The 20,775-nt window shown below is 37.7% G+C and overlaps 1 protein-coding gene across 2 annotated transcripts in view; it reads right to left on the reverse strand.

The window, feature by feature from the left end:
* Positions 1-20,775, reverse strand: part of HIKESHI (heat shock protein nuclear import factor hikeshi) — a 30,797-nt gene that overhangs the window by 669 nt on the left and 9,353 nt on the right. Inside the window, exons 3-5 of one of the 2 annotated variants that reach the window (XM_074400381.1) lie at positions 14,861-14,992; positions 6,813-6,964; positions 751-869 (exon numbers count right to left, since the gene is read on the reverse strand). In XM_074400381.1, coding sequence (XP_074256482.1) covers positions 751-869; positions 6,813-6,964; positions 14,861-14,992 — 403 coding nt within the window. The remainder of the gene's footprint in view (positions 1-750; positions 870-6,812; positions 6,965-14,860; positions 14,993-20,775) is intronic. The other variant, XM_039462273.2, reaches the window with a different exon arrangement.

Genomic DNA, 20,775 nt, shown 5'->3' on the forward strand with positions numbered 1-20,775 from the left:
CTGGGATATTCAAAGTGAAAAGAAATATCTGGCCGGGTGCGGTGGCTCAAGCCTGTAATCCCAGCACTTTGGGAGGCCAAGGCGGGCGGATCACGAGGTCAAGAGATCGAGACCATCCTGGTCAACATGGTGAAATCCCGTCTCTACTAAAAATACAAAAAATCAGCTGGGCATGGTGGTGCGTGCCTGTAATCCCAGCTACTCAGGAGGCTGAGGCAGGAGAATTGCCTGAACCCAGGAGGCGGAGGCTGAGGTGAGCCGAGATCGCACCATTGCACTCCAGCTTGGGTAACAAGAGTGAAACTCCGTCTCAAAAACATGGGAAAGTTGGAAAATAGATTCATTAGCCAATCATGTTGAGGGTGCAGTATAAACTACTCTCATACCCTAAAGGTACATGTTTGCTGTAGATCAAGATCTTCAAAACAACATAAAAAAAAGTTTTGATTGATATTTCAAGTCTCATAGATGGTACTTCTAAGTGAAAATAAATATTTATAAGCTTTAATAGTGGTCCCTAAAACATAGGCAATTATGTTTTCTTGTCTTTATAAATTTATAATGGCTACTATATAACAAAATAGGGTAAGAACTGTTTCTCATCAGATCTCTATAGTACATACTTCAATAACATGCAGGGCTGATGTTCACAAAAGACTATGTTTAAATGTCAAAAAAAGGAATATATTTACAGGCAAAATAGATACTCAGTTACGAAAAGCCGTAATATTAGAGACAGATGCCTCATACCATTTCAGAACCACATTTGCTGGAATGAACATTTCAGATGGGCTTGGTGTCATCTGGGCCTGAGAGACAGCAAATGATGAAGCAAAATTGTAGAAATTGTCCAACATCTTTTGTGTGAACTGAAAAGTTAATAATAGATTAATGGATTATACTTCATTTAGAACTTAGTATTTTTAAATTAAAAATATTCTCCATCCTGGTCAACATGGTGAAACCCCGTTTCTACTAAAAATACAAAAAAAATTAGCTGGGCATGGTGGCGCATGCCTGTAATCCCAGCTACTCAGGAGGCTGAGGCAGGAGAATTGCCTGAACCCAGGAGGCGGAGGTTGCGGTGAGCCGAGATCGCGCCATTGCATTCCAGCCTGGGTAACAAGAGTGAAACTCTGTCTCAAAAAAAAAAAAAAAAAAAATTCTCATATTAATTTGTTTATAAGGACTGTTCGTTCTAAGACAGTCTAATGCTAAAAGTTGGCTGGGTGTGGTGGCTCATGCCTGTAATCTCAAACCTTTGGAAGGCTGAAACAAGAGAATCACTTGAGGCCAGGTGTTCAAGACCAGCCTATGCAACACAGCAAAACCCTGTCTCAAAAAAATAAAATTAAATAAATGAAGAAAAAAGAAAGTTAAGAATAAACATACATATAATGACATTGTGTAATATGCTACTCACTTTGGGGAAAAAAAGAACAACCTTTTTCTTCAAAATATTTTCTTTCATCTCCACATCTGCATCCACTATGTCCCTCCTCAACTGCCACTCCTCAAATCAACCTATTTTTTCTCTTTTTTTTTCAATCGAGACCACCCTGGCCAACATTTTCTCATATAAAATAGTAATCATCTAGTAATCATCTCTAAGAAGTCTTTTACCTGCCAGAGAGATAAGAGTTTACGTATTATAAAGGAACAACTGGTTATTTCCATTGCTGGAAAGAAGATAAAGCCAACACCATACTGTTTCCTCTGTTTTCTAACCTGTATCTTCTCCTTGACTCTAAAATGATCAGATTCACTACCATACTCCAAGTCTCCTTGGTAAAAGCTAGAAGTAAACGAATTTATATTTTCTGAGAATCAAATGGGCTTAAGTACTAACCCTAAATATAACTGAACTTCTAAAGATAATACTACCTTCTACTCACATAAATATAATCCTTCCAGCATCACTTTCTCAAAAATACAAAATCAGCTATGCTGTCTCTTCTCTACATAAGAGAAATTGTCTTATTAGGTTTTTTCAATTTGGTTTAATATGAAGGCAATATAATCCAAGAGCCTCTACTATGAAGGCACTTGATTAGTATCAAAAATTTAGTAAAGTCACTATCCGTTTGTTTAAGACAGGGTCCCACTCTGTCACCCAGGCTTGAATGCAGAAGCACAGTCATGGCTTACTGCAGCCTTAACCTCCCAGGCTCAAGTGATCCTCCTGCCTCAGCCTCCCAAGTAGCTGAGACTACAAGCATGTACCATCGTCCCTGGATAATTTTTTATTTTTATAAAGACGGGGTCTCACTGTGTTACCAAGGCTGGTCTCAAAATTGTAGGCTCAAGCAATCCTCTCACCTCAGCCTCTGAAAGTGCTGGAATTACAGGCATGTGCCAGTGTACCCAGACTAAAGTCACAATGAAAAGATCAATATGGGGGAAAAAAATTAACAGCAACCCTCCGTACCACTGACAATCATTTTTAAGTATAACTTTAACAGGATTCCATTCAGAGTATAAACAAAGCATTTTCTCCAATGCCTAGAAAAAATGCTAAGACAAACTATTAAGATTTTTGTGGAAAATATTATAAAGACTACTGAAAGAAAACAAAAGAACCTATATATATTCAATGGAAAGATATACCATGTCACATATGGGAAGACAATGTGGTAAAGGTGGCCAAGTCTCCCCAAATTAAACCAATGTTATTTCCAATAAAATTCCAACAAGGTTGTTCATGAAACTTGACAAGCTAATGCTATTTCATGAAACTCAACAAGCTGATATAATTATTATGAAGAATACCTACACAATTATTATGAAGAATACCTATACATATTTTGAGGACTATGAGGAAGAACTTGCTCTACCAGATTATTAAGACTTACTGGCAAAGAGTCAGGCAAATAAACTAATTGGAATAAAAGAGAGAGCCCAGAAATAAACCTAAGCATATATGACAAAGATGCTATTATTCATGGTTAAAAAAAAAAGGACTAATTACTCAATTAATGGGGCTATGACTAGTTTTCCATAAGAGGAAAAATGAATTTAATTCACTTCCCATACTGCACACAAACATAATTCAAAAAGTAAACGTTAGGACTGTAAGAACCAACATAGCAAGACCCCACCTCCACACACACACACACACACACACACACACACACACACACACACATCACATATCAGGGTAGAGAAGGATTTCTCAAATATTAACCCACAAATCATAAAAGAAACAATAAATTCATATACAAATTAGTCTATCTGTATGGAAAACCACGGTAAGCAGTATTAAAAAGACAAGCACCATGCTAGAAGGAGAAAAATGCAACATGGTTTACAAAGGATTTTTTTTTTTTTTTTTTTTTTGAGACGGAGTTTCGCTCTTGTTACCCAGGCTGCAGTGCAATGGCACGATCTCGGCTCACCGCAACCTCCGCCTCCTGGGTTCAGGCAATTCTCCTGCCTCAGCCTCCTGAGTAGCTGGGATGACAGGCATGCGCCACCATGCCCAGCTAATTTTTTGTATTTTTAGTAGAGACGGGGTTTCACCATGTTGACCAGGATGGTCTCGATCTCTTGAGCTTGTGATCCGCCCGCCTCGGCCTCCCAAAGTGCTGGGATTACAGGCGTGAGCCACCGCGCCCGGCCTTACAAAGGATTATTATCCAGAACACATAAAGGCATCTTAGTTTCTTTTCCCAAAAGACTAAATTTAAAAAGTGCCAAAAGCGATACAAGAGAAAATTGGACAATACATATAAAGTCAATTCCTATAAAAGGATATACAAACACAGCCCAGAAGTGTGAAAAGATGCTCAACAGCACTTGTAATCAAGAAATATAAACTAAATATGATATTCTAATTTTCACCCATAAGTTTGGTAAAATTTTAAAGGTCTGATTACTATCAGTAACACATGAAAAATGAAATGAAAAAAACTGGCTCATTTATACAATGGCACATTATGCAGCAATCAAAACAAAGTCTATTTCATGTATCAACATAGATAAATCTTAAAAATAATATTGAGTGAACAACAGCAAGTTGTACAGAATACTGTTTATACTCGTTTTTAAAACATACAAAATAAATCAACAAGAAGGAAAAACACAGGAACCAGAAAACAAAGGATTAAACACAGAAGACAAACAAAAATAATTTCTATAGTAATGGTGAAAGAAAATAATAACCTTGTTTACAGCTAGACAGCAGGTCCAGAGAATAGTCAACGGTGGAACAAAAAAGAAAGGACAGTCTGGGCAACATAATGAGGGCCTATCTCTACAAAAAATTAAAAAGTTAGGTGGATTTGGTGATGCTTGCCTGTAGTCCCAGCTACTCATGAGAAAATTGCTTGAGCCCAGAAGTTTGAGGCTGCAGTGAGCTGTTATTGCACCACTGCACTCCAGCCTGGGCGACAGAGGGAGACCTTGTCTCAAAAAAAAGGAAATAAAAAAAGGAGCGTTCCAAGTGGAATGTTTCCAAGACCAATTTAAAACTGGTATACCGAGTTTAAGCATAAATTAGAAGTGGAAACAAATCTATGCAAAGGAAAAAAATGAGGAAAATGAAATCACCAGGAAAAACAAAAAATTATACAAGAAAAGAAATGTAATCATTATACCACACATGGCTCAGTTCTGAAAAATATTTACCTTCTGATAATATTGTAAACTTTTAATACTGATTTAACAAAAATGTATACTGAGAAGGTGGGGAGAAAAGTAGTGTGTACATGTTGGGAAGCAGAGGAGTGAGAGTTTCATCATGTCTTATTTGTAAGTAAATAGAAAACATCTACACCAGAAAAAAGTAAATAACAGATTAAGCAAGTTTTTTTTTCTGACACATGAAAATAATAGACACTAGGAAAAATAGGTTAGAAAGGGGAGGGGAGTTGAAAATTAATAGCTTTTGAGGAGCAGAATAGAAGTAGAATGTAAAGTTGTAACAGAGGACAGCTTTTTCACATATAAAACTATTTGACTAAACCAAATACATATAATGCTCATAAAAATTTGGAGTTACTAAGTAATTAAATTAGAAACATGTTTAAACACATACAGATAGTACTATACCTATTTAGTGGATACATGGGAATTTTTTAAAGCACTAAAATACGACTAGGAAAGATATAAAAAGAAGGTAAAAGGGAGGAAGAGAAGCAGGCAGCAGTGGGCTATACCCATAATGCCTTAATTTCTTTTTTAAAAATTAGCAGCAAATATGACAAAATAAAACAGTTAAATCCAGGGGGCAATGGAGGTCTTAATATATACCCCATCATAAAGAGAGCTCTATGAAGATAGGTGTTACTCTATTTTGTGGACCTATATGTATCTATATGTGCTTAGAAATGCCTGGTACGGAGTAGTTACATAATAACTACATGTGGAATGTATAAATTACTTTCTGTGTATTTAAAATATTTCATAATACATTTAATTAAAAACATAGTTTTATTTAAAACACTCAATTTATAAACATGTACGGTAAAAAAGGCTTCTTACTCTTCTCCAAATTAACAACATTTTCCAGACCCCTTTTAAATACTGTCTACACAGGATACTATGATTATTTTATAGCTTGTTTTCAGCACAGCAGTTGATTTGTAAAATTATGGAAAAAAACATTTTTGGGACCCAGAGTCTCTCATTCTCAATTAAGTACATTTTCAAAGATGTGACAAATCTCCTTTAAATTCATGACCACAACCTTCAAAAGTACACCTCTGGTATTGCCAGGCAAACACATACAGTTCCCCTAATCCATTCACTCATCCTCTGCTAGTTATGTAATAGTCTTTTTTTATTTCAATTTCTAATACCTCAGTCTTGGCTAATGATCTTCCTTTCTATTTCACTATGCAAGAAGAAGAAATCAGGAGAGTGCCTGTACGAGTTCTCATCACATCTACCAACCTCCTGAATCTGTACCCACATGTCCATTATCCTGTCTAAAGTCAACACCTCGATATATGCTGCCATTTCTACTCAAGGACACTGCTTTAGCATTTCTCCCTACTCTCCTACATCATCAATTTTTCCTCTGCACAATATGCTAAGTAGAATAAGCCAGGAACACAAAGACAAACAGCATGATTGATCTCACTTATATGTAGAATCTAAAAGTTGAACTGATAGAAGCAGAAAGTAGAATGGTAGTTGCCAGGTGTTGAAGAGTGGAAGGGAAAGGAAAATGAGGACATATTGGTCAAAGGGCACAAAGTTTCAGTTCAACAGGATGAAAAAATTCTGAAAATCAATTGTACAGCATGGAGACTACAGTTACTATTCATGTATTGTATACTTGTAATTTGCTAAGAGATTAGATCTTAAGTGTTCTCTACAAAAAAATGATGACTGTGTGAGGTGACAGATACATTAAATAGTTTGATTTTATTTCAAAATATAGGCCTGGTGCAGTGGCTGACACCTGTAATCCCAATATTTTGGGAGGCCAAGGCAGGTAGATCACCTGAGGTCAGGAGTTCAAGACCAGCCTGGCCAACACAGCAAAACCCTGTCTCTACTAAAAAAATAAAAATTAAAAAATTAGCTGAGTGTGGTGGCACATGCCTGTAGTCCCAGCTACTCAGGAGACTGAGGCAGGAGAATCACTTGAACCTGGGAGGCAGAGATTGCAGTCAGCCAAGATTTTGCCACGGCATTCCAGCCTGGGTGACAGAGTGAGACTCCATCTCTCAAAAAAACAAACAAAATGTAAACATGTATCAAAAACATCACATTATATACCATAGTTATATATGATTTTAATTTGTCTTTATACCTTAATATAGCAGTGGAGGGTGAGGTAAAGAATGAAATCTGTGTTGCATTACCTGAGTGAATGAGTCAACTGAAGATACAGCAGCATTACCTACAGGAGTCTGCTGAGCCATACTGTCCAATAATTCTACTGAAATTCCAATCTGAGCAACAGATGGAGTTCGGACAATATTCATGGCTCCAAAAGGATGTTGGCTTCCTTCTCCTGCAAGAAATTAACATATGCCACACATTTCAAATTTAACTTGTAGTCATACAATTTCCTTTGTAAATATGTAAAGTACCTCTGATTTATATACATGAAAAATTTTCTTACGTGCAAGTTTGTCTCTTCAGATAAATGCAAAAGGCTACTTAGTTTTTAGCATATTAACAAAGGATAAGAGAACTAAAAGTTTCCCACCAGAAAAATACCTGTTATATTTCTAAAATGTATTGACACTACTGCAGCTAGACACTGAAAGTAACGGAGTGTGGGAAAAATAAATAGAGAAGACTCCCTTTAAACATTTCTTATAGGGCAGGTCTGCCAGCAATGACTTAGTTTTTGTTTATCTGGGAAAGTATTTCTCCTTCATCTCTGAAGACAGTTTTGCTGAATATATAATTCTTCATTGACAGCTTTTTCCGCCCCCTTTCAGAACTCTGCATATGCCAATCTACTACCTTCTAGAAGACTATGAGGTCTCTGATGAGAAATCAGCTATTAATCATCCAGAATACTTGTATGTGATGAGTTACTTCTCTTGATGCTCTCAACATTCTCTGTTTACCTTTGACAGTTTGATTATCATGTGTCTTGATGTAGTTTTTCTTACCTGGAGTTTCTTGAGCTGCTTAAATATAGTTAATATTTTTCATCAAATTTGTGAAATTTCTGAGCATTATTTATTTAAATATTGTTTTAGTCTGTTCAGGCTGCTATAACAAAACACCATAAACTAGGTAGCTTATAAATAAATTTATTTCTCAAAGTTCTGGAGGTTGGGAAGTCTAAGATCAAGGAACCAGCAGACTTGGTATCTGATGAAGGCCCATTTTCTGGTTCACAAACAGTGACTTCTCACTATATTCTCACATGGTAGAAGGGCAAGGGAGCTTCTTATTACTCTAAGAGTGCTAATCGCAGTCATGAGGGCTCTACTCCAATGACCTAGTCACTACCCAAGGTCCCTACCTCCTAATATCTTGGGGTTAAGATTTCATCATACAAATTTGAAAGACACCATCATATAAGAAGAAACAAACATTCAGACCACAGCAAATATTCTTTGCAGCCCTCTCGCCTTTCCTTCTGTTACTCTCATTACACTGTGTCTGCTGTGCATGTTGGTGCACTTGAGGGTGTCTCACACATCTCTAAGTCTTTGCTCTTCAAACTGGATATTCCACTTAATTTATCTTCAAATTCACTTATTCTTTTTTCTACTCAAATCTGCTATTTAAACCCTTTAGTGAATCTTTCAGTTACTGTACTTTTCAGCTATAAACTTTTAGTTTCTTTTCATAATTTCTGTATTTTCTCTATTTGATGATGTATCATTCTCCTGTTTTCCTTTAGCAATTTGAGCATAATAAAGACAGCTTACTTAAAGTCTTTGTCTATGCTCCATTGGGGGCTGTTTCTGTTCCTTTCTTCTGTAAACAAGTCCTACTTTGCTTCTTTGTATACTTTATTTTGTAGAAAGCAGGACATTTTGAATATTACAGTGTGACAACTCCATATAAATCAGAGGTTTCCCCTTCTAGGGGTCTGTTGTTACTGTTTTTTTGTAGTTGTTTCCTCATTTAATGACTTTTCTGCACTAATTTTGTAAAGTCTGTTTCTTTGTTATGTGTGGCCAGTGAAGTCTCTGTTCCATTACTTAGTGGTCTGCTAGTGATTAGAAAGAAATTTCCTTAAACATCTGCAACCAAAAAGTTCTGCTAGTCTTTGCAGATGGGCTCTGTGTGTTAAGACATGCCTTCAATATTCACCCAAGCAGTTTATAACTCCACCTTAGTCTTCATTTCCTGCTTGGGCAGAGACTTAAAGTGAGCCAGAAGAGAGAGCTTACGGTCTTCTCGGGTCTTTCCTGAGCATGCACAAAGCTCTGGGCATGCATGTGCCCTTCTAGATTCCCAAGAATATGTCAGAGAATTTTTAATCCCTTATTTCCCAAAGCATCTCATTTCTAATCTTTCTGGTTAGTTTTGGTTTGCTCCAACTGTTTTTCTTTGCCTCAGGCAACAGTAACTGAAACATATGTCTGTAAATACTTTTAACTAATACCCCCAGGGTAGTTACTTTTCCATCCGAAGAGCTCCAAGTTAGGTGACATAAGGGCAAACATCTTTTTTTGAAACAGTCTTCTAGCAAGCCACCAGACAGATGAAAACAGGTAAATTACAATTTTTTTCTGAATTAGGTCTATTCTGCTCCCTGCATCAGCACCAGGAATGGAGACTTATTTTCAAAGCTGTCACTGAGCTGAGAAGCAGATGGGACCAGGGTAGCCAAATGCCACAAAGCTCACTGTTCTTACTGAGATTTGGTGGGTTTTCTTGAAATAAGTGTTGCCCTGATTGCTATAAGCTTTTGGTTAGTTATGAGTGTTCCAAAAAAGCTGATTCTGGGTCAAATGCAGTTGCTCATATCCTGTAATCCCAACACTTTCAAAGGCTGAGGATCGCTTGAGCTGAGAAGTTTGAGACCAGCTTGGGCAACATGGGAAGACGCCATCTCTTAAAAAAAAATTTTTAATTACCCAGGTGAGGTAGTGCGTGCTATGGTCCCAGCTACTTGGGAGGCTGAGGTGGGAGGATCGCTTAGGCCTAAGATATTGAGGCTGCAGTGAGCCATGATCTTCTGACAGCTGTTATTCTTTTATGGAAGACTGGATTTTCTGAAGTTCTTTACTCTACCATTTGATTCCTTTTAAATCTAGAATTATGCTAAAATCCAGAAAACATATCATTATTAAAGCGTATCATTATCAAATAAATGCAAAATAAATTATAAATACAAAAACAGAAGAGCAAGCAAAATATATAACCTAGTCTTAATATAAAAAACTAACATAAATTAGATCAAGTTCTTTAAAACACACAGCAAATGCAGCAGCTACTGTTTAAGACTTTCTCAAAGCATCCCTCCTCCATGTAAATCAAGAGCCTAACACAAAACACAACTCAGAGGAAAAAAATCCTAAAGGAAGCTAGTTCTTTACTCTCAGTAGACAAGGAAAAGCAGTAATCATCATTTGTTATTTGCATCTAATAGAACCTTTACACACACAAACACACACGCGTATTTTACAAAGAATGTTTAAATGAATCAGGAAATAGTCGAAAACAACTTTATTAGATTTTTTTGGTAAGTAATACGGCAAATCCAGGTTGTCATTCCATATTTCCTTGTTTTTAAGACACAGCCAAAATGGGCTATGTCCTTTGAATACAACTGCCCCTCAGACATCATGGATGAACATGGAACACATGTCATTTTATAAATTTTAGAAGTCAGATATCTAATAGGTTATAGCTTATGGTTACAACCTATTCATTTTTTAGCATCTATATTGAGAAAATTCAGATGATGAGGACTTATCTGAAAATTCATAGTAAGTAATTTTGCTTATATGATCTACTTTACCATCATCATCAGTCTAGAATTTACCTTTCAGAATTCACTTTCCGATTTGTCTAATAATTGTGAAACTTCTTCCTCCAGTTTTCTTCTCTTTGCCATTATGAACAAAATATTTAAAAGTCTGAATTTACATACTATTCAATAAAAGCTAAAAGGAGACCATAAAGATGGTGTCTACAGTCTCCTTTGATATTACATAAAAGATAGCATAATCCTTTGGGCAATGCAATATGAAAATTGTTAGGTTAATGCAATGACAGACCAAGGCCCACAGGCCAAATCAGTCCCACAACCTTTCTGGGAGCTAAGAATGGTTTTCAAATATTTAAAGCATTGTTTAAGAAGAACAATATGCCACAGAGATCATATGTACCCCATAATGCCTACAGTATTTTCTAACTGACCCTTCTAAAAGTTTGTCAATTTCTATTCTAGCCAATTCCAACATTTTTTTTTTTATTTTAGTCCACTTTTTGTAAGTATAGTTTTGATGAGTACTGATAAAATAAGTTCCTGGATTAAATAACAAAATGCTTCAAGATATAGGAAAAACAAGACCTGTAATATTCCCAAATGCTTCTTAGATTTACAAAAAGGTCCATATGGTAACTGCAAGATAAAATTTGAGTTTTATTCTTTTTTTTTTTTTTTTGAGACGGAGTTTCGCTCTTGTTACCCAGGCTGGAGTGCAATGGTGCAATCTCGGCTCACCGCAACCTCCGCCTCCTGGGTTCAGGCAATTCTCCTGCCTCAGCCTCCTGAGTAGCTGGGATTATAGGCACGCGCCACCATGCCCAGCTAATTTTTTGTATTTTTAGTAGAGACGGGGTTTCACCGTGTTGACCAGGATGGTCTCGATCACCTGACCTCGTGATCCACCCGCCTCAGCCTCCCAAAGTGCTGGGATTACAGGCTTGAGCCACAGCGCCCAGCGAGTTTTATTCTATTAAAAAACATATAAATAAATGTTCTATTCTTTTTTCCCCCTCTCTATTCTTTAGAAGACTTCTACAAAAGAACAAAACTCATGAAGTACCAATCCTAATGGATAAAACTGCTCAAAAGGGAAATTCAAAAACTAAAAGTAAGTCCACTGGTTGAGATGTTTTTAAGTGTGCAAAGCAGCAAAGACATGAATACTAAAGAAAACAGTTATAGCAGGCGAGGTGTGATGGCTCATGCCTGTAATCCCAGCACTTTGGGAGGCCAAGGCAGGTGGATCACAAGGTCAGGAGTTCAAGACCAGCCTGGCCAACATGGTGAAGCCCCATCTCTACTAATCAAACCATAGCTTACCAACAAAATACAATTCTAGACTACCAATTAAAACAAATAGGCAAAAAAAAAATGGGTGGACTATATCCTCCAGATCTCTGTTTCTGAAAGTTTTTCTTTTTTCTTTTTTTTTAACTCATCACCTTTTCCTTTTAAATAAACATAAAAATTTCATCTTCTTTTCCCATCTTAACTCACGTAAAAATAAGAATGTATCTGTTTATCACTTTACTTGGCTAACAGGAAAGGAGTGGAGGAAAAGAAAAGGTAACTAAACATTTAATACTTTTGGAACCCATCAACATTTCATAATCCATTCTGAAGTAATACTAAGTAAAAAGAAGACAGCAGTTACAAGCATGTGAGTTATCTGTGCGTGCGCACACACACACACACACACATAAAACCATAGAAATAAATGTGCGGCCAGGGTGCAGTGGCTCACGCTTGTAATCCCAGCACTTTGGGAGGCCAAGGCGGGTGGATTACTCAAGGCCAGGAGTTCGAGACCCACCTGGCCAACATGGTGAAACCCCATCTCTACTAAAAATGGACGTGGTGGCGCATGCCTGTAGTCCCAGCCACTCAGGAAGCTGAGACATAAGAATCACTTGAATTCGGGAGGCAGAAGTTTTAATGAGCCAAGATCGCACCATTGCACTCCATCCTGGGAGACTGAGCGAGACTCCATCTCAATCAGTCATTCAATCAATCAATGTGAATGTTTTCTCCTTAAATTTACTTTAGGAAAGAAACATACCTACTACACTTAGAACAGTGAACTAAAAATCTGAGTATCTAATCCCTGCTCTATTTCAGGAACACTCAGAACTTTCTAGATTTCAGGAGTCCTAAAAGTAAAATTAAGGAATCAATTAAATTATTTTAGGGCTTTTCATTCTAATATTTCATGGCTTTCTATTATACTTGGACTTGGCAGGGATGTGCTCTTACTAGTCTTTTATATAGTAACAAGGACACTGTACCTTTACTAAGACTCTAAAAACTGTCGTGACAATCATAATCCATTACCCACTCAGGATCCTTCCTCTAGGCCTCCTATACCACTTGTTTTAAAGGCCATTTTAAAATGGAACTAAGATATATGTAAGTATATTTATTGTAGCACTGCTAGTAAAACAATTAAAAATGGTAACCCAGATTTCCATTAATAGGGAATTGAAGTACGGTATTGCCATATGACGTATACCTGTTTGAATTAAGTAGATCTATGCATACTCACTAAAAGTTAGAAGACTCTCTGAGCAAAAAAATTAACTTCTCTGAAATTCAGCATCTTGAAAACCAGAGGCAACACCAAACTCTTAAGGTTACCGTGAAAGATAAACATATAATACATATGAAAACCTAGCACAGTGCATTGCACATAGCAGATATTAAATGTATGCTACCCTTTAATTCATTCTTCAATCATTATAAAACTTCCTAATTGAATTTGCTCCCTCTAGTCTTAATAAGATTCCCCAAGCTATTCCAGAAAATTATTTTCCCAAAACATAATTTTGTTTTGTTTCATTTTGGTTTTAGAGATGAGCTCTCACTATGTTGGCCCATGCTAGTCTCAAACTCCTGGGCTCAAGCAATCGTTCCACCTCAGCCTGCCAAGTAGTTAGGACTACAGGCACACACCACCATGCCCAGCTCTAAAACACCATTTTAAGATCATTCTCTTGCTCAAACACTTGCTTACAAGAAAAGATGTAAACCCCACATAGCATGACCATTCATACAAAATTCCAGTTTACCTTTAAAACCTTACCTTTCACTCCACCCAAAAAGGAACCTATCATACCACCCTTAAAGGTCTCCTCCTCACTGTCACTTGAAGATGCACTGCATATTACTACTTTTATGACTTTAATCATCTCCAAGTGTGATTCCCATCCTCCCACTTCCATCCCATCCAAATCTTACTCATTATTTCAAGTTCATGCTCCAGTCTAATCTTCCAAAGAAACATTCTCATTTATCTCAGCTCACTATTCTGTCTCCTCTGAGCAATGTCTTGGTGTGATATATAATATTCACATACACATGCAGATGCTGAAAGTAGGCATCAAGTAGATGTTCAATAATTACCTGATGGATGAGAACACAACAGTCTTAACTACATAAACAGATAGGTTTTTTTTTGTTGTTCTGTAATTTACCTAACAGAAATGCCTAAAGTAACTGCCCAAGCTTTCACAATGTAAATGGATAATTTAAGAATCATAATATAACAAAAGACTTTATGGCTCATATATTACAGTACTTGCAGGTTCCCACTTATTTTTTTATTTTGAGATGGAGTCTCCCTCTGTCACCCAGGCTGGAGTGCAGTGGCAAGATCTTGGCTCACTGCAACTTCCGCTGCCCAGTTTCAAGTGATTTTCCTGCCCCAACCTGGAGTAGCTGGGATTACAACCACAAACCACCACACCCAGCTAATTTTTGTATTTTTAGTAGAGACAGATTTCACCATGTTGGCCAGGCTTATCTTGAACTCCTGACCTCAAGTGATCTGCCTGCCTCAGCCTCCCAAAGTGCTGGGACTACAGGCGTGAGCCACCGTGCCTGGCCCCAAATTTCTTAACCTGATATTTGTTTCACTTGAGTGAACTCTCTAGCTCCCATAAAATTCTGCTAGACTTGTTACTTAATACATTCTCAGTTCAATCAAGTGCCTGAAGTTACTTCAGCAAGCCGCTCCCTAACCGTGATGTGCTAGTTAGCTAGGTTTTCCCAATATAATCAAACTTAAACCCACAAGCATGAAAGGGCATCTGAAAAGCTGAAAAATATAAACCTATTACAAGTTCACCTATTCTTATGTTTTAATGATATATCATTTCCTATTATGAATACTAGGTCTAATGTTTTACATATAAATTAAGAATTTTGATAGTTTAGATATTCAGAACGCTTTCAAACTAGTAAAGAACCAACCAAAACATTTTAATAGCATTTTGTTATTTGTTTTATGTTGATATGCACTAAGTCTCTAAATATATTAAGTTGCTTCATTTTTCTCTCATAAAGCATTGTGCTTTACCATCACAAATATTGCCTTGAAAATTTGTTTTCAAGAATAAAACTGAATAGTCTTGTTATCATGGAAATTATGAGAAACCATTCATTTTTTTAAAAGCCAGTAGGCCAGACATGTTGGAATGCATCTGTAGTCCTACCTACTTGGGAAGTTGAGGTAGGAGTACTGCTTGGGCTCAGGAGTTCTAGGTTGTAGTACACTATGCTGGTCACGTGTCCACACTAAGTTCGGTAGCAATATGGTGACCTCCTGGGAATGAGAGACCATCAGGTTGCCTAAGAAGGGGTGAAACAGCCCAGGTCGGAATGGAGCAGGTTCAAAACTTCATGCTGATCAATAGTGGGATCATATCTGTGAACAGCCACTGCACTCCAGCCTGGGCAACAGGGTCCTCATCTATTAAAAAATAAATATAAAAATAAAATAAAAAGCAGACAGTAAAAGAACTAGTAGTATCAGAATGAAAATAAATCCATTTTCCCATACTAAATCAAGTATTACTCTGGCATTGGGTTTTAGGCTGTTTCACTATACAGCAGAAAACATATGTCACTGAGAAACTATTAAAGTTTCAGATACAGTAATTGGATTCACACATTTTTTCTCCAGATTGGTTGAAATAATATAATAAAGAAATATCTGGGTTCTTATGATCCTAAAGTGCCTCCTCAATCTCTTAGGTGTCACAAGAGAAAAGACAGTCAAATACAGTACAAAAAGGACAGAACACTTCTCACTGTTCCCTAAGCATGTCCTATAGGGAATATAGAGTTGATCATAAACAAAAAAGAAATATTGTGCCCTATTCCAAACTCAAAACGCTGGCAAAGGTTTGGCAAGAATGGGGTAAGGTGAAGGCAATTAAATTGACAGTTTAATTGGTATGTCTCCAAAAATAACCAATGTGTCCTGGTCTAGTGGCTGGTAACTAATATTCACCTTAATCAATGCAATGTACTTTGGGTGCAAAATAAGCTTGCTTCTACTCCTGTATTGCATATTATTATAATATAAATGGGTGTAAGAATCCATTTAATCTTTCATGTTTTCCAACTGTTAGATATCGTGTTTGTCAGAAAAAAAACTATAAAAGTATCTATTTCCATTTATTTCTTTTCCTTTAAGATCAATACATAAATACTCATATATTTATATTTTACTTTTTTTCTTGAAGATGGGTCTCGCTCTGTTCCCCAGGCTGGAGTGCAGTGGTATGATCGCAGATAACCACAAACTCTGCCTCCAGGGTTCAAGCAATCCTCCTGAGGCCTCAGTCTTCCGAGTAGCTGAAACCTGAGGTATGAACCTCCACACCTAGCAAATTTTTGAATTTTCTGTAGTGATGAGGTTTTGCTATGTTGCCCAGGCTGGTCTCAAACTCCTGAGCTCAAGTGATCCACCTGCCGTAGCCTACCTAAGTGCCAGGATTATAGCATGAGCCACTGTGCCTAACCTGTATTTTACTTTAAAATAAGCAGTCGAAAGCTCGCAAGTGAGTATCAAGTAAACATGTTTGATGACGGATACCAAAAAATATGTTCACAATTTTGTCTTTTCAACAAATGTTGGAACCACTAAATATCCATTTGCCAAAAAAATAATTTTGACAGATACCTTGCAATAAATATAAAATTCAAATTGGATCCCAGTTATAAACGTAAAATCTCAAACTATAAAACCTCTAGGAGAAAATCTTTGCAACCTTTGCTTAGGCAAAGATTTTGTACATCAAAAGCAACCCAGAAAAGAACAAACTGAAAAATTAGATTTCATCAAAAGTTAAAACTTCTCTACTGTTACAGGGGATGGGGAAAAAAAAAACAAAAAACAAAAAAACACTGTTAGAGAAAAGACCAGCCAAAGACTGGGAAAAAAAATATTTTCAAATCACGTATCTGATCAAAGAACTTAAGAAGATATATACATGTACACACACACACACACACACACACACACACACACACACACACTTTAAGAAAACAACTCAATTAAAAACATGTAAACGATTTGGATATTAACCAACAAAGATACATAAATAGCAAATAAGAGCATTAAAAAATGCTTAGGCATGGTGGCTGACACCTGTAATCCCAGGACTCTGAGAGGCTGAGGTGGGTAGATCACTTGAGGTCAGAAGTTCAAGACCAGCATGGCCAGCATGGTAAAACTGTCTCTACAAAAAATACAAAAATAAGTCTCTACTAAAGAAATATAAAAATCAGGGCCAGGCGCGGTGGCTCAAGCCTGTAATCCCAGCACTTTGGGAGGCCAAGGCGGGTAGATCACGAGGTCAAGAGATCGAGACCATCCTGGCCAACATGGTGAAACCCCGTCTCTACTTAAAAAAAAAAAAAAAAAAAGAAATATAAAAATCAGCTGGGCGTGGCAGTGCTCACCTGTAATCCCAGCTACTCAGGAGGCTGAGGCAGGAGTATTGCTTGAACCTGGGAGATGGAGGTTGCAGTGAGCTGGGACAGTGCCACTGCACTCCAGCCTGGGTGACAGAGTGAGACTCAGTCTCAAAAAAAAACAAACAAAAAATACTCAATATCACTGGTCCTTAGAAAAATGCAAATTAAAACCAAAATGGGATACTACCACACACCTATTAGATGGTTGAAACTGACCATACCAAGTGTTGGTGAGAAGATGGAGGAACTGGAACTTTCGTACCCTGTTGGTTGAAATGTAAAACAAGGCCAGGTGTGGAGGCTCACATCTGTAATCCCAGCACTTTGGGAGGCCAAGGCAGATGGATCACCTGAGGTCATTAGTTCCAGACAGCCTGGCCAACATAGTGAAACCCCACCTCTACAAAAAAATATAAAAATTAGCTGGGCGTGGTGGCACATGCCTGTAATCCCAGTTACTTGAGAGGATGAGGCAGGAGAATCACTTGAACCCAAGAAGTGGAGGTTGCTGTGAGCCGAGATCATGCCTCTGCACTCCAGCCTGGGAGACAGAGTGAGACTTGGTCTCAAAAAGGAAAAAAAAGAAAGAAATGTAAAACAAAACAACCATGTTGGAACGTAGTCTGGCAGTTTCTTAAAAGGTAAAACATTCTGTGTAGCTGAGAGAAGTGAGGAAAAAAATAAAAATAAAAATAATTGGCCAGGCGCGGTGGCTCAAGCCTGTAATCCCAGCACTTTGGGAGGCCGAGGCGGGTGGATCACGAGGTCAAGAGATCGAGACCAACCTGGTCAACATGGTGAAACCCCGTCTCTACTAAAAATACAAAAAATTAGCTGGGCATGGTGGTGCGTGCCTGTCATCCCAGCTACTCAGGAGGCTGAGGCAGGAGAATTGCCTGAACCCATGAGGCGGAGGTTGCGGTGAGCCAAGATCGCGCCATTGCACTCCAGCCTGGGTAACAAGAGTGAAACTCCGTCTCAAAAAAAAATAGAATAAAATAAAAATTAAAATTAAAAAAGTAGGCTGGGCACGGTGGCTTCACGCCCATAATCCAAGCACTTTAGAAGCCAAGGCGGGCAGATCACCTGAGGTCAGGAGTTCAAGACTAGCCTGACCAACATGGTGAAACCCCATCTTTATAAAAAAATAATTAAAAAATAAAATAAAAGTGAAACATTCAGTTACCATATGATGGAGGCATTCTACTCCTAGGTATCAGCCCAAGATAAATGAAAGCATAGGTCCATACAAAGATTTGCAGACAACTGTTCACATTTTATTTTTATGAGCCCAAAACTACTAACAACCCAAATACCCATCAGCAGGCAAATGGCTAAAAAAATTGTGGCATATCCACACAACAGAATACAATGCAGCAATAAAAAGAAATGACCACCACATAAAAATGAAAAAAAAAAGTGTTGGGCGTGTGGCTCAAGCCTGTTAACCCAGCACTTTGGGAGGCCAAAGCAGACAGATCACGAGGTCATGAGTTTGAGATCAGCCGAGCCAACATGGTGAAACACCATCTCTACTAAAATTACAAAAATCAGCCGGGCGTGGTGGTCCGCACCTATAATCCCAGCTACTCAGGAGGCTGAAGCAGAAGAATCACTTGAACCTGGGAGGCAAAGGCTGCAGTGACTGAGATTGCACCATTATACTCCAGCCTGGGCAACAGAGTGAGACTCCGTCTCAAAAAAAAAAGTGTAAAAAATGAACACCGCAATAGACACAACATGAATGACTCTTAAAAAATAACTACTCTGAGTAAAAGAAGCCAGACCAAAAAAAGAATACATACTATATGACTTCATCTTTATAAAACACTAGAAAATACAAACTATTTTATAGTGACAGTAGTTGCTTACAGTGGAGAAAAGGTGGTGGAAATAGGAACATTCATTGATTGTGGTGAGTTTCACAAGTATAAATATATCAAAGTTTGTCAAACTGTACACTTAAAATATGTGCAATTAACTGTGTGTCAATTATACATCAATAAAGCCACTATAATCTGTTAATAAAAAATAAATTTTCTTTTTTTTTTTTTTTTGAGAGTTTCACAGTTGTCACCCAGGCTGGAGTGTGATGGCACAATCTCAGCTCAGTGCAACCTCCATCTGCCAGATTCTGATTCTCCTGCCTCAGCCTCCCAAGTAGCTGCGATTACAGGCGCCTGCTATCATGCCCAGCTAATTTTTAGACTTTTAGTAGAGATGGGGTTTCACCACATTGGCCAGACTGGTCTCAAACTCCTGATCTCAAGTGATTTATCTGCCTCGTCAGTCTCCCAAAGTGCTGAGATTACAGGTGTGAACCACAATGCCTGGCCATCTTTATAAGATTTCTTAAGAAAGGATAAAAGCCTGCTTAAAAAGGAAACTGAAAAATTAAAATTGGTTCCAATGGATTCTAATGGTGTATCAATAGTTAGAATACATCACATATAAATCAAATATATATAAACACATATCCATCATTTCATAATTCTTTAAAAAAATTGTTTTAAGTACCTTTGAAGGATGCTAGGGAATCAACTCATTTTTTAACATTCACGCATACAAAGAATGAAGCATTTATCCTGCCTTTCCTATGACAACTCCATCCCTGGGTAACAAAACAGTAGATATGCAAGTTTCTCTTTACAGACTTTACAGATAATAAATAAAATGATGGAATTAGAACACTATCATTTTGAACCCTTAATGAATAAATCACATATAAATAGCTGCTAAATTTCACACAAAAGCATATTCATATATGTACTTCCTGGTGGAAAAATATACCACTACCTATAAGAATCCTGCCAAAACTTTAAATACTAAAATCTGATTAAACCTTTAAGTCCAAGTAGCTTCTTGGAAATGGAGAAGAGAGAATACATTATCCTTGTATAAAAGATACTTGAGAGATCAACCAATTGCCATGTAAGGATTTTACATGGATGTTGATTGAAAGTATTTAAAAATTTATATTAACATAAAACTTTCGAGACCACTGACAATTTGAACACTGATTACAGATATTCAATTTGATGTCAAAAAATTATTTTAGGGCTGGCTGCAGTAACTCAGGCCTGTAATCCTAGCACTTTGGAAGACTGAGGCAGGTGGATTGCCTGAGCCCAGGAGTTCGAGACCAGCCTGGTCAGCATGGCAAAATACCGCTCTACAGAAAAAAAATACACAAATTAGCCAGGTGTGGTCATGTGTGCTTTTGGTCCCAGCTCCTCAGGAGGCTGAGGTGGGAGGATCACCTGAGTCCAGGAGCTCAAGGTTGCAGTGAGCTGAAATCTTGCTATTGCACTGTGGCCTGGGCAACAGAGTGAGACTTGTCTCAAAAAAAAAAAAAAAGAAAAGAAAAAGAAAAATTATGTTTAGGCCAGGCACAGTGGCTCATGCCTATAATCCAGCAATTTTGGAAGGCCAAGGCAGGAGGATCGCTTGAGGCCAGAAATTTGAGAACAGCCTGGGCAATATGGCAAGACCCTATCTCTACAAAAAATAAATTAGTCAGGGTGGTGGTGCCAACCTGTAGTCCTAGCTACTCAGGAGGCTAAGGCAGGAGGATGACTTGAGCACAGGAGTTTGAAGCTATAGTGAGCTATAATCTGGACACTGTACTCTAGCCTGGAAAACAGAGT

The sequence above is a fragment of the Saimiri boliviensis genome, chromosome 6 (genome assembly GCF_048565385.1).
Source record: "Saimiri boliviensis isolate mSaiBol1 chromosome 6, mSaiBol1.pri, whole genome shotgun sequence".
Lineage (NCBI taxonomy): Eukaryota > Metazoa > Chordata > Mammalia > Primates > Cebidae > Saimiri > Saimiri boliviensis.